Here is a 15,671-nt window from a genome sequence, read left to right on the forward strand (position 1 = left end):
TGCAACACAGTGTTCTAATTGCAACTGATTTATTTTTATTTCAGTAGAGTGAAAGGGAGTAGGGAATGAGTAGGGAGTGGTCATCACTTAGCTTGGCAAAATTGACTTACCAAGTCACTCTTAAGTAATTAGTTTACATCATCTTATTAGTCACTCATCTTACTGTATCAAACCAAGATTATGAACGCTACTTGTATTCATTCCACATAACCAAACTAATAATAAAGTATCAAAAAGACTAACATAGGGCTATTTTTTTACTCAGTGTTTTATAAATAAAATATATTGATTATCAATTTTGAGAATATTAAAAAAAAATTGATTTAGTGAAAAAATGATACATGATATAATGTGTTGACTATTTTTTCTGAAACCAGCACACAAAAATCTATAAGAATTTGTTATTAGTTTTCACATAACTTTTCCATTGTTGACCTGTGTAATCATTATGCAATAACGCAATAAGCTATCAAGTTGGTTTAACTGCACTAACGTAAGGTTCAACATTAGTTATTTAAATACTACCATAATTAGTATATTTCTTCTGTCATAAGTTAAAACAGTTTCAATAGCAAATGATTTCCAGTGTGCGTTAAATTTCAGCCATCCCTTGTATTTTCCAAAATATTAATGTTTAAACTGTACAGATGGGAAAATAGTTTATCTACTTGCTCTGATATAATCGATATATTTATTATTGTATACCAAACAGAATAAAAAATGTATTTATGTGTTACTCAAATCATTAGATATTTCCAGTACAAATACTGCTCTTGAATCTAAGTAATTATTTTTATTGATATTCCTTAGTGAAATTGAAATAATTCAGCCATTCAATTTTTTTTTCTATTTACCAATATCTAATTTTTTTTACTTTGCATTTCCATCTATGTAAAAATATCAGGTAAAATTAATTTTAATAATTGATGCACTAATGGAATTTTACTGTTTTCAATAAGTTCTAGGATCCAACCAAATAGTGATGTGCTAAATAATTTTGCTGGACAGAACTGTCCAGTCATGCAGTATATGTTCAGTATTACACAGTAAGCAACAAGACAATTGATTGTCTACTGTTTGGGTGAAAACAAATATTCACAGTGAACATTTATAAATTTAAATTAATTACCAAAATGCAAAGAAGATTTTTTGACATGAATTTAACATCAGTTAGGACAGAAGAATTCATTGCAAGATGCTATTATGAAGGGGGTTGAAAAGTGAAAGAACATGGGGTAATGTTTGTAATCATTTTGTTGGTAGTACACAAACAGTACAGAGAATGTTCAGAGAATTAGGACTGGTTATTCGAAATTGAAGTCGTTTATGTTGTATATAAGTTTCTTTAAATATAACTGATAGAACAATGTAAACATTCTACAGTGTACCTCAAATTTCACTTGTATAATATTCAATTTGTTCATAAATTTATTGATACTGGTGAAAAAATGTGATTATAAATCTATACTCTGTTTAATAAAATCTTAAATATGAATCTTCTTTTTTAAATTGACTAATTGAATCAGATGAGGTGCATTTTTATCTTAATGATAGTATTAAGCAGACAAAAGTTTTGTTATTGGAATGACAAAGATTTGTTATAAGTGCAGAAACAACTGCGTACACTGTACCAAAGTTACTGGATGTTGTGGTGAACCTGCATTTGGAATTACTGGTACATACTTTTGTAAAGAAGGTAACTTTTACTTCCTAGCAATATCAAGAAAATTGCTTATGGTAACACTTAATGAGATTGACGGTTAAATTTGATTCCAACAATATAGTGCCACATGGATACTGGATGAGATTGTGAAATTTGTTTACTATTTACATTCTGTGTGTTTATAACGTGTGTGGGGGACCAGCTAAGTCATAATAAAAACATAATAAGAACTAATTTATTGTATACGGTCCATTAAAAATGTGTAAAAACAACAGTGCAAAAACTTTTTCATGTGAATCAACATCATCCAGATATTATTCAAGTTACAATAGATGTTCTAAGAGAATCTTTCCTGAACACCTTATTTTCTGTTTCGGTGATGTAAATTGGTCATCTGTGTTACCTGATCTAATTGCTGCAGACTATTTCCTTTGGTGATACTTAAATCTAAATTGTTTGTGTATAAATCACATTCTATTATGGCATTAAAAAATAATGATTTAAGAAATTTGATAATGCATTGCTAATAGGAGTTATCTTGTAGATAGTTTTTGCACCAGTAAATACTGTAAACAGTGTAAAATATGATGCAGAGATTCATTAGAGATGCTGATTGTGTTACTGATCTCATATGCTTTTGATTTTTTATCCTCAATCTCCATATTGTGGAATTTTCTTTATTCTCTGCCGTTGTAATCTCAACGGCTCAGTAATTCATTTTTTATGTTCAAACAATTGTTCTGAAAATAACTAAACCACAATTTTTCTGATGGTGGAAATGATTATAAATCATAATATTTATCCAGCTCGACTTCAGTTTCCTGCACAATTTTTCTTTCAAAAGTATTGTTTTGAATTTCTCTTTCACCCATTTTTCACAAATCGGAATACTAGGATGACTCCTAACAAAATTATGAATGTATGTGTCAGAAATTTGGTGTATGCTCTTAGTGGAGTTCTGAAAAACTTAGGAGAAGTCTTGTATTACAAGAATTAATTTCTTGATCTTGAGTAGACTTAACAAACACTCCTCTTAAAAAGAAAGATAACTGTAAAAAAAAAAAAAAACAGTAAACTGTAACTGTAAAAATAAATAAGTAAATAAATGAAAAAAAAGAAATATTAATAAAAAAATATATTAACTAATAAATGATACTTTTTTATTTTTTTTCTTCAGTCTTTTGACTGGTTTGATGCAGCTCTCTGAGATTCCCTATCTAGTGCTAGTCATTTCATTTCAGTATATCCCCTACATCCTACATCCCTAACAATTTGTTTTACATATTTCAAAGATTGCCTGCCTGCAAACTTTTTTCCTTCTACCTGGCCCTCCAATATTAAAGCGACTATTCCAGAATGTGTGGCCTATAAGTCTGTTTCTTCTTTTAACTATGTTTTTCCAAACATTTCTTCATCGATTTGCCCCAACACCTCTTTATTTGTCACTTTGTCAACCCATCTGATTTTTAACATTCTCTTGTAGCACCACATTTCAAAAGCTTCTAATCTTTTCTTCTCAGGTATTCCGATCATCCAAGTTTCACTTCCATAGAAAGCTATGCTGCAAACATATACTTTCAAAAATGTTTAAATTAATGACGTTTAAATTAATTTTTAATGAAAACAAATTATATTTCTGACTGAAGGCTCGTTTCGCCTGTGCTATTCAGCATTTTATATCACTCCTGCTTCGTCCATCTTTATTAATTCTACTTCCCAAATAATAAAATTCTTTTACCTCCATAGTATTTTCTCTTCATATTTTTCATTCAGTGGTCCATATTCGTTATTTCTACTATATTTCATTACTTTCATTTTATTCTTGTTTATTTTTATGCAGTAGTTCTTACGTAGGACTTCATGCCATTCTTTGTTTCTTCTAAATCTTTTTTACTCAGCTAGAATTACTGTAAAATGATACTTATGAAACTCCTAATGAAGGTTTAGATAAGTAAAAGAATTCTTTGAGCGGTTTTTTAAGCAAAATCTTGTCTTCTAATTCATCTTTGTAACTATTTAGTATAGTTCTTTATTTGAGTATAAGAATTTTTAAACTTTATTGATGCAGGAAATAGAGGTGTATGGTGCTCCGTTAATGCTTGAATTTGAAGTGGAAACTAATACTTCATTTGTATCAGCTGTGAAAACAGAATCTGGCATGTCTGATCATGTGAGTTAAATATTAATAAATTGTAAGTCTTCATTTGTCTCAATGAATTTTAAGTTGTAAATTAATTTATTAAAAGCAAAAAGTGATTTTGTGATATTTTAATCTGAATAAGCTGAATTTATTGACAAGTATAGACATGTTTTCTGTTATACCTGCAGATTTGTGGTTGGATTGGCTACACTATTCTATGCTATAACCGCACAGATACAGTCTAGAGTATTTCTATTTGTATTTGGCCTTAGTAGAGGCAGCAAGTTTGTAGTTCTTATAGTGTAGCACATGTAATAATTAATATAGTAGAATTTCTTCTTTCTGAATTTTTTTAAAAGTTATTTATTTTTTATGTTATATTCATTAGGCTTGGACCTACACTAGGTAACAAGTTAAATAGAATTAAATACAGTTAATTAGTAGATTCATAGGTTGACCCTTAAAACTGAAGAATTAATATCATATCAACATGGTATCAGTTCTGTTTATAAGGTTATATATTTTCCCACTATGCAGTTAAATTTACAATTTTGTTTTCAAATTTTTGTATTAGAGAGAGACAGTGATTTACACTTTCTTCCCATGCAATAAATACATTTTAATTGTGATTTTATAAGTTATTTCTTTAAAATTGTATTAACTAAAATTAAGATTTTATTAATTTTTATTCTAATTTTAAAAATTTTGAAACTCAATATTTCAATAAATATTTGGAGATTTTTGTCATTCAATTTTTTTGCGTTTAGAATTTTTTGTAGATTACTTTGACAATTTTCATTATTTTTTTATGTCCAGTTTTAACTTTTTTCTTTTAATTTACAATATAAAGATCACCTTTTTAATTAGTTAAAAATATTACTATTGTATATTTTTATTTTCATATTAATATTTTTGGACATGATCAGAAGCATCAACCATAAGATCCTTCAGTCTGAATTTTGGAATCACAAGTAGGAATTAAATTTTATACTTCACTATTACCATTATTATTCATATACTTTATCATGGTCCGTCAACAGCATATTACATAATCCAGAATGGGGATTTTTCGAGGTAAATTCAGTAAATTTATTTACTCCCTTTCTTCATGCGCAATGTAAATTTCATTTCAAGTATAGTAGTTAAATCTAGTTAATCTTTCACTAGTCCTCCAATGTTCTTGGCTTTTTTGCAGTCAGTTGAACCCTAGCAATCATGCATGGTGTAAAGTGGCAGATTGCTCCCTAGCTGTTGTGTAAGGTTTGTTAAGTCCAATATTGTTTGTTAGCAATATTATTGGCCAAGAGGATCTATGTGGTCTAAATTATAAATTTGTAATGATGGTATAAATAATTTTTTTATATTCAGTGTCTTACCAAAAAAATAATAATTTCAAGATTTGTTGTATAAGTGAAGATAAAAAAAAAGTTCATATGAAAATATGGCATCATGAAACACTTCATTTTTGAGTTCTAGCTTGCAGAAAATTTTGTCCTGATTTCTACTGCAAGGATTAAATGAAGGTATACTGAAAATTCTTGGAACTAAAATTAAGGGATAAATTTGATGGTTTCATACAGTTATGACCTGGAATATTAAATAAAATTGATTCTGGAAAATATTGTGATTTATGAATGTCAAATCCATAATGTGTTAATATGTATGAGGAGTGAGTGAAATGTACTGCACAATTACTCATAACTTGCAAATGAAAAGAGAGATTTAAATGAAATGAATATGGTATAAGAGTGCATTTTATTGTTACAAAAAAATTTAATTGCTACAAAACCTTAATTTATTTCTCCTCATACTCACCATTTACAGGTAAATATTTCTCCCATCGGTGAACTAGTTTTCTCATTCCATTGATAAACAACGTTAGCAATCTTTCCTTAATCCGTGACTCTGAATCCTTCAGTTCGTCTATGGAGAAATGAATAAGGGGTATTCATTTAAATGAATGTTAAAGGAATATCTCCATTTAATTACAAAAAAAAGTGAAAATCACAGGTCAACAAATCATAAGTATGGAGGGTCTGGATGCAACCATTGGGTTCGTTATCAGATACCATAACATAAGCTTTTTTTAAACAAAAACATCAAATTTAATAACAAAAAATTTTTAATTTATATTTTTACAAAAATGTACTTACTATGTCGGGATTTGTGAAATAATGTACTAGGACTATGCTGAATATGTTGTTTTCACAAAAATTATAAAAAGTTAAATTACATAAAATAAAAATTACTAATTGCGATGAATGATACATATTACATATAATAACAAAGAAAGTGATAATAAATATATTTGTCTCTAAAGTCCCAAAAGTTTCGTACGTAGAACCGCTATTGTATAACTACTTGTATACCTCAAAGATTAATATAAATATCTTACTAATATATATAATATTAACAAATTGACCAATCCAAGATTAATTTATTTATAATTTTACGCATAATTTTGCCATTTTAACGTTATAATTTTAATAATAATATTATTTATGTTATTATGTATATATATATTTTTTTTTTTTAAATCGACAAGTAAAAAATCTTCTAATTGATTGAAGATTGTTCCTTATGAAGTGGCCTGTAATTTAAAGTTCTCATACCTGTGATCTTTATTGTTCATGATTAATAAAATTTTATGATCAGTTTTTTCTTTTTATATTCTCTAGCACAACTTACTATGTTGAGATCCCACACAAAACTGATGCTTCTTGATGGTATTACAGGTTTAACTCCACCACTCTTTCTTCGAATTGTCCAAGTCTGTGTGAGAATTTGTACTCGCACAAACATAATGCTCTTTGTATAGAAAACGTTAGTACATTTTTCCAGCATGATATGTTTCTTAAAATTCTATTTTAAGAAAAATTTAATAACAAATGACTCATGCTGCTAATAATTTAACTTAACTTTAACTTTAATGTTAAATTTTATGTTTTAACAAATATATCATATATTGACGTATTAAAAAATTTATATAACAAAATAGTCTAATATAAAGTAAATTTCAAATAGATTCATAAATTTAAATAACCCAATTAATTTTAATTTAGGTCAGAATTTATAGTGGTTACATGGAATCTGTTAAAATTTCAACTTCACAATATTTGGTTATATGTGATGTGTGTTGCTGAATATTATTTGTTGTAGAATTATAGGCTTTGTGGATTATCAAACATGACACACACGTCTCCTTAGATGTTTTAACATCGTTATATATGATGTGATGGTTGTTTTGAATCGATTAATCTACATCCTTTTTGTGCTTCTCATCAGTCACAGAAACTGTTCGACATCTGGAGAGTTCATCCTTAATATTTGTTTTACCAGATTGTGGTACACAAAATTTGATTGCCCATCTACTTGCCTATTTCGATCACCATGAATGGTTTTTAGATGACATTGAATTAAACTAGCATTCAGTTTTTTCAGCCTTAAAAAATTTGATTGATGCACATTATTTTAGACATGTTGACATACTAAACGATCTCAACTTCATAATAATGGGGACTGACATAAAATGGGAAAACTTGGGTAAGCAAGTTTTGAAATATTAGTAGTAGGGGAATGAAACTGCAATAGCATGTGTCACTTTGTGCAACATTTTTTTCTCCCGTTACATTGCAGTGTACATTACATTTCAGCCAACCCTCATTTTGGTTTAGAGATCGGTCTAGTCTGTATACAGAAATAATAATAAACTGTTTTTCAGATTAATGTTGTAGAAACTATAAAGAAAAGTAAAATGAACTGCACTGCGTGTAACAAACTTGTAAAGAATTTTATACAGGATGGGATTATGAAAGCTAAATGTGAGGATTGCGGTAATTCTTTTCAAAAAAAGGCGACAATTTAAAAAAAATAAATAGAGATATAAGATCACAAAATTTAGGTGAGAATACTAATAATGAGAATGAATTGTCTGAAAATAAAGGAGGTGTTGAGGAATTAAGTTGTGAATATTGTAATAAAAGATTCGTACGTAAATTTAGTTACAAGAGACATATTAACATTCATACAAAAGAGAAAATGTATCTTTGTACCTTTTGTCAAAAGTTTTTTATTTGTAATACTAATTTAAGCAAACACCTTAACATCCATACTAAAGAGAAAAAGTATGTTTGTGAGTTTTGTCAAAAATCTTTTAATTATAGTTCAAATTTAAAGGAGCACCGTAACTCACACACAAAAGAGATAATATATGTTTGTATCATTTGTCAAAAGCCTTTCACTTATACCTGTAATTTAAACAAACACCGTAAAACCCACACTAGAGATAAAGCATATCCTTGTGAATTTTGCCATAAGTCTTTTAATTGTGGTTCTGTTTTAAAGAAACATCTTAATACGCATACTAAAGAAAAAAAATTTGTCTGTAATATTTGTCAAAAATCTTTTAATTACAGTTCTAATTTAAAGATACATATTAATACTCACATGAAAGAAAAAAGTTATGATTGTACATTTTGTAAAAAAAACTTTTAATTTTTGTCCTAATTTAAAGAATCATCTTAAAATGCATGTAAATGAGATAAAGTTTTGACTAGTGATTGTAATAAATCTTTTATTCAGAAAAGTTTTTTAATAAGTTTTATTATTAGTATTCACAAAATTGATATTTATGTCTTACTTGTGGTAATTATACGGGTAAACAGTTGCATTATACTGGGTGAGCAACTTAAAACTAAACTGCTACAGACTAAATACAGTTGTAATGTGTTACATTATATGAATGAAATGAAGAAATGAAAAATTCCTGAATTATTAAATTAAATGTTATTGAATTGATAATCAATTCAAGTTAAGTGAAGAGTTGAAAATCTCTATGCAAAGGTGGCTACAATTCCCAGATAGTAGAATTGTGTGCAGTGAGTTTGAAGATGCTTGTTTAATGATATCAAAAGTATTTGCAACGAAATGGTGATTATGTAGAAAAATAAAGTCAATATGTAAGTATTTGTAACCATTAATAGATTTTTCCTTTTTTTAACCTTTAAGCTCTTGAACTGCGCCTTCTGTTTTTCACAATCTGTTTTCAGTGTTGAATTTTTTTGAAAATTGTGTAGTACACTTGTGTATGGATAGTCTATTCAAAAAATATTGGCTTCATTATACAGTTGTCTAAAACAGCCACACCATACACCAATTTTCTCATTATGATGTGGATACTGAAACATCTGGTGAGGATTTTCAGTCATCAGATGGTTGGTGGTTTTGTGTGAATTAACATGCCCAGATAAATGAAACTATGCCACGCCTGAAATGAAATACAGCATCAGATCTGTCTGTTCATTGACAATACTTTTGAGAAGCCAGTCCCAATAATTAAAATGTTTCAGTTTGTGTGTTGTTTTAACATGACATAGTTTAAAATTTAAAACACAAAAAATTAACTAAGATAATTAATAAGTAATTAGTTATTGGTAAGTAATTAATTAAGTTTAATTAAAGAATATCGGCTATAGCCTCTGGAGTCCTAATGAAGGAGGTTGCCTATTTTGTTTTGCATTTGAAATCGACCCTGGTTTTAAATGCATACTTTTAACAAAGTCTTGTATTCTCTATATTTTGCTGGAATACTACCATTCAGAAAGTTTTCTTAAAATATTTTACATGTTTCTAGAAAATATCCTAGAACATACAGCTACTTTGATAGAATTATTAAATTAAGTGTTATTGAATTGATAATTGATTCAACAAGAGATGTTCTGCAACAGCGTGTGTAGTTAATGCATTTACCAAGATATACAGCAATGATTATCTGAGGTTTTCTAACATCTCTGTGGATGCTAAAGGTGACTACCCAAGTCAGTTATTAGTACTTCAAGTGATTTTTGGTCGCATTGTTAAAACTGTCAACTTTGATGCTACGACAAATTTCTTTGATTTCTAGTAACTGGCTCATATTAAACTTAGCCCATATTGAACTTTAAGGCCGTTATTATTACTTAATTTTAATTCTTTGTATGTTAATGTTAGTTCCTGCAATCGTTTACATTGATGGATCAAAAGTAGAAAGATAAGAAGTTGTACCATTGTAACTAACGGGATCCCCATTCATGGATACTTCCAAGAAAGGTGAGCGTGTACACTGCTGAAATGTATGCTCTGTTAAAAGTTTGTGCTGCTGTGAAACCCATTGTATTAAAAGATTTATTATCTGTACAGATTCTCTAAGCATGGATAGATACTACTATCCACCTTGGCAACAGATTCATTACACAGAACGATTCTTGATTTATGCCATAAGTTAGAACACCTAACTTTAGTCACTTTAACTTGCTTCCTGAATTATTTGATTATGAACATTGGCAGTCATGTCATTGATTTGTCTTGATACTGTGTCGTTAGAAAGCGAAATTTTTTCAATTTTTTTTCTTTCACATGCCTGTTAAAACACTGGCCATATCAATTGTGGCAGGCAATATGAGATTTACTGTGGTTGTACAGGGTTTGGACATCTAGCTACTCTTAATGCTATAACTTAAGACACTTCAAGTGTACTTTTATCAGTATAGCTTGATTTACAAATAGAAGTTGTTGATTTCTCAACATGTGTAATTTTCTTTTAAAGAATTCTAAGGGTTTAGTTTGAATGGAAAGATTTTTGAATAATTTGCTAATTTATTAAAAATGGTAATGCATGCATAATGATACTTTCTCATAAGTCAAAGGATTGAGTTATATGAAAACAGTAATGTTTTTCCTTTTAAGAATAAGTAACTTATTTTTAGCAAAGATTGCATATAAATAAATGTAAACACAAAGATAAGTGTATATATTTAATTCTTTAGATGTTAGTCTACACAATTCATATTTATGGGCATTGAAAAATTATCTATGTGGGAGTATTTTTTTATGGTGAAAACTCACTCACTTTTAAAGAGATCCTAAGAGATAACATTGTACTTTAGATGAGAATTTACAAGGCCCAGTTAAAAAGTAGAGGCCGATTGGTAACAAAAGAACAGTTGAAAAAATGAAAAATTTATTAATGGTTTCAAATATTTATATATTTACTTTATTTTTCTACATAAAAATAATTTCTTCCTAATGTTTTTGATATTGTGAAACAAGCTTCTTCAAACCCACTGCATAAAATTGTGCCACCTGGGATTGTAGCGACTTTTGCACTGCGATTTTCAGCTCTTCACTTTTCTTGAATTGTTGAGACATAAGTCAGTTTTTGAGGTGTAGGAAGAAATGATAATCACTGGGTGTGAGATCTGAACTGTAAAGGGGATGATAAAAAATCTCTCATCTGAATTTTTGAACTGTTTCTGTTGTCCATACAGCTCCGCATGCATGTTTGTTATCATGAAGAACAATTCCTGATCTCAGCATTCCCTGACACCAATTTAGAAAGTGTTTCACAATAGACTTGTTACTTTAAATTAATGTAGACTTGATGAAATTTATCAAACGCACAGCCTGTTAACCTCAGAATACAGTTTGCATGATTTTCCTTCGAAACTGAGCATGTTTGAATTTTTTTCGGTTTAGATAACGAAAATGATGCCACTGCATGGATAGTTGTTTCATCTAATATGGGGAAACTTTTCTTGTGGTAAAATGGGTTGAGAAAAGTAAATGCACATGTCATATGTGTGACCCACTGGGTTGATCTAGTGGTGAATGCATCTTCCCAAATCAGCAGATTTGGAAGTTGAGAGTCCAGCGTTCAAGTCCTATTAAAGTCAGTTACTTTATTTGGATTTGAGTACAAGATCGTGGATACTGGTGTTCTTTGGTGGTAGGGTTTCAATTAACCACACATCTCAGTAATGGTCAAATTAAGACTGTACAAGACCACTTCATTTACACTCATACATATCATCCTCTGAAGTAATACCTGAATGGTAATTCTTGGAGGCTAAACAGAAAAAAGAAAGAAAAGATGTCATTATGTGATCTTTGTGAGCACTTGACATTTTTCGCACCCATCATGCATACGGTTTTCAACAGCCTAGACTGTCAGTCATGATTCTTCACAATGTTAACATTGAAACTATGATTGCTAATCATAAAGCAATGATTTTCTTTCACTTTTGCATGGCAAACAACAGTGAATTGATGGCAATGTATTAGTTACATGCCCAACAAACCACTTGCTACTGTGCATGTGTGAACCAATCATTGTTGCCAATCACTACTAATAACTGATTGGTCCTTACTTTTGAACCGTACCTTGTATGTTAGCATTTAACAATGATGAGAAGCTTAGCGTTTTATTAAAGCACTTCAAAGCAAAACAGTATGGTTTGATTCTGTTACAAATAAAATGGATTCCATCATCCCAAGAAAACTTGTTATCTAATAAAATACCCAGAAATTTTGCTTTATGGTTAACAGAATTACATTTTCTCCAGGGCTGGAGAAAATAAGCTTTATATATATACTTACTCTCATTTCCCATTATGGCTTTGCACACACTGGAAAATTTTGCCAAAAATCTCCAGCAGAGGACCATTTCTATGCATAGATCAAACTGACTTTTGTCCATATGATACATTAATAGCAATTTAAAAGTTGAATGAGCAGTCCTACCACCAGCGAGGAGTATTGCAGTGATGCCTGATGATGTTATACCGAGCGCCAAGATACTTGCGCATCAAGCAAATGGGATAAGTAGATTTATCAAAAAGGTTTCCCAGTGCCTTGAGGAGTATCTAAAATAAATAATTTGTTCTGTCAGTATGGATTTTGCGAGTGATTGAATCATATTCTTGTGCTGATCTGGTTCTAATTTAGAAACGTTTATTTTTATGTACTCTTGAAGTACACTGATATTAAAAAAAACTTCAGAACATTAAGTCATTGGGGTTTTCATTATCTTGTTCATCACAATTTGGCAATGGTAAACCGAAATCACATAAATACTGTTCACAAAGTCATAACCCTGTCTTCACTTTCAATAAGATCTCTATTGAAAAATATCTTGGGAGCGGCCTGAATAAGAAATGCAGCATCATAATATCATAATTTACAAGTTTAAAGAAATAGTTTTTCTTCTTAATAGAGCCTATGACACTCCAGATTACATAATGAAGCTACTGTAAAAACTGTTATGGTGATTAGTTAAGCAGTTTCTAAAATATATGCTAACGTACAACTGTTTCCTCTTTATATAATAAGATCTAGATGCTATTCAATAATTTGAAAAAAATATCACCAAATGAATAATCAAATATTTATTGCAATCACAATACACCCAAGAAATTGAATACAACTGCATTAACCTAAATACTATACATATATCAAAGATATGAATTAAAATTGTCTGACTAATTAACCGGTATCACCAGCATATGCTCTTGTAATGCAAAAACATTTTTGCGTGAAGCGTACCACAATGTGTTTGCTGCCTAGCAGAGAGCCCGGTAGAATTTTAATGCCCTATACCATTAGCAAATACCCCTTTTGAATTTTGAAAATTGGAAAAATTTTTTGCCAAGATTTAAAAATATTTCTGAATATCTGCTTGATGGAGAGTGTATATTATGCATGCAAAAGTTAGCCTTCAACCTACTAACAAATTCCCCATTTCAATTTTGAAAATCAGACGATTATTTACAGAGATATACAAGAGCACCCCATTGCATCTCCCTAAATAGCACCCTGTTTGTTACTAGTTGATGGGTTTAGCCTCCCACAAGGTGCTCACATACCGCCACTCTAGCCTCACACGCAGTCCCCACAAACGGGAAGTCCATTATTGATAAACAGAATTTTTTTAAATTTATTTAATATTATTTTATTTAAGGTAAATTTAATTCTTTAAATTATTTTTGCAAGATTATTTATTCTGCTGACTCAAATTATTCAGTTCAAACTCTGTTCACAGTTCATTAATTCATTTCATCAAAGTTAAGTAGAACGGAGCTCTACTTAACTCCTCCTACCATCGGGGAGGGTCCTTGGTGAGATCCAAACTTGTCTGAAACGGGTGGAGCAGATGGTTAAAAAAGCATGTCTCCGCTGCGGTAACAGCCACGCCGGGGGGCCTAAGCGGGTTAGTCCCTGGCCGACAATGCAGGCACCGGCTATCAAAATTAAGCGGGCAACCGTCAAGGTGGTCTCTATGACGCCTGGTCCGGGAGCTTCATCTGCCATGACGGAGCTGACCGTTGGGGGATGGTGAGGTTGATTACTACTACTACTACTTGACTCAGCTTTTCTCCGGCCCTGGCGGTTTTGGGACGTATCTACATCGATTAAAAGGAGATCCCAAGGTGCATTTACTGCAGGTGGGAAGGCTCTGAGCACGCCTTCCACTCATGCCCTAGGTGGGATGACATAAGAAGTAGACTAGGACTGTTGTGGCTCACTCCGGAGAATATAAGGTTAAGGAGGAAGATAGAATGGAATGGGGAGACGAATAACCCGTAAACAAAGTGTGGGTAGCTTGGTACAGAAGGGTACGGCCCGCTGAGGTAGGCCGTTCTTGACGATTGTTCGAAGACCCCAGGGGAGATTAGGGAAGGTAAGACTGAGTACCATTATATAAATTATAATAGTATGAGGTATAATTAATAGACTAACTCGTAGTGTAAGGCTGTGGTATGTCTCTATTTAAATAAAGACACCGGTTTTCAGATTATAGAACAATTTCTATTTATTAAAATAAGAAAAATTACGAAAGGATCGTTGAAAAAAGATATTAGTAAAACTGTCCGCGTTATCACTCATATCCTCGATTCTATAGACGGCTTATTGAAAAAAATGTTGAACTTATATACATATTAAATTTGTAATATGTAATATTTTTTAAGTAGTAATTGATCAATGTGTCTTCAGCGAATATCCGTCACCATCGAGCTTAACCATATAGTGAAGTTTTTCAAGCTTCTGGACTACAATTCTGAGTAGAGGGGTACCATCTTGCTTGTACTCGATCTTCCACGCTTAATTGACATGCTCTGGGAGTGGTTTTGGAATGTGATGGTGTACGTGGTAGTGGTTTCAGGTCTAATTTAATACGTAATCTGCGTTTTAGGTATAATTCTCATGCGAGATTTACCAGATGAAAGATTTTTTCGAACCGATTGGCGTATTTATTGTAGAGTTCATGTTCTATTTTGGTGGATACCACTGAATATATTGAATTGGTATTACCCTTTTTGGTGTCGATATCTTGTAGGCGATTGCTCAGGTGCCTTATCCAGGAACGGCCCAAGAGTGGAGAAAACGTTTCCGGAACCACGTAAAGTCTTTTAGTTGATTTTATATCCTTATATTGAACTTCTACGTCGGCTACTCCAAGTGGAGCAAATATGCCAGCGGTGTATGAGTGAAATCGTACGTTGGTATTCTGAAGTTCAGTAATCAGGTTTAGTTTGTCAAAATTTGATTTGTTTAACAGCGTTTGTCAAGTCACAGAATCCAAATACACTTCAAACTGCTGGATTTTTTTTCACTTGAATGAAGTATTTCTCTGTCTTGATTTGGACTGTTAATTTCATATATAGTCAGTTGACCTTGGAGGAAGGAACCTTCTTCAGTATCTACTGCCTTTACACCTTTCTTTTCGGATATCAGTCTTTTTAGGCACACTTAACGTGACTGCGTCGCAGTTTACAGTAGCCAAATTTTAATCTAGATGGGTCAACCGTATATTTTGACGAAGTATGATTATTCGTGGCACATCTTGAGCAGAGTCCTTCGATTCCTAAATATTTTTAAATTAAGTACAGGAATTTGGTGTTCCTTATATCTTGAATTTATCGTGTCTCTAGGTTTTAATGTAAAATTTCTTGTACTCTTTCGTGGACCAGAAACTTTGTGTACATCGGTTAAGGAATTTTCTATTAGGATATCGAATTGTTGATTAGCCAGCAATGATGCTTCTAATGTTTGAGC

At 31.0% G+C, this 15,671-nt stretch overlaps 1 protein-coding gene across 5 annotated transcripts in view; it reads left to right on the top strand.

Annotated features, from left to right (window-relative positions):
• LOC142322829 (senecionine N-oxygenase-like) overlaps positions 1-15,671 on the top strand; it is a 64,230-nt gene that overhangs the window by 6,768 nt on the left and 41,791 nt on the right. For 3 of the 5 annotated variants that reach the window (XM_075361904.1, XM_075361911.1, XM_075361919.1), the window contains exon 4: positions 3,732-3,833. The exons of 1 other annotated variant lie outside the window; for it this stretch is intronic. In XM_075361904.1, coding sequence (XP_075218019.1) covers positions 3,732-3,833 — 102 coding nt within the window. Of the gene's footprint in view, positions 1-3,731; positions 3,834-13,767; positions 14,296-15,671 lie in introns of those variants that run through there. One more of the 5 variants, XM_075361959.1, reaches the window with a different exon arrangement.

The sequence above is a fragment of the Lycorma delicatula genome, chromosome 1 (genome assembly GCF_047948215.1).
Source record: "Lycorma delicatula isolate Av1 chromosome 1, ASM4794821v1, whole genome shotgun sequence".
Taxonomy (NCBI): domain Eukaryota; kingdom Metazoa; phylum Arthropoda; class Insecta; order Hemiptera; family Fulgoridae; genus Lycorma; species Lycorma delicatula.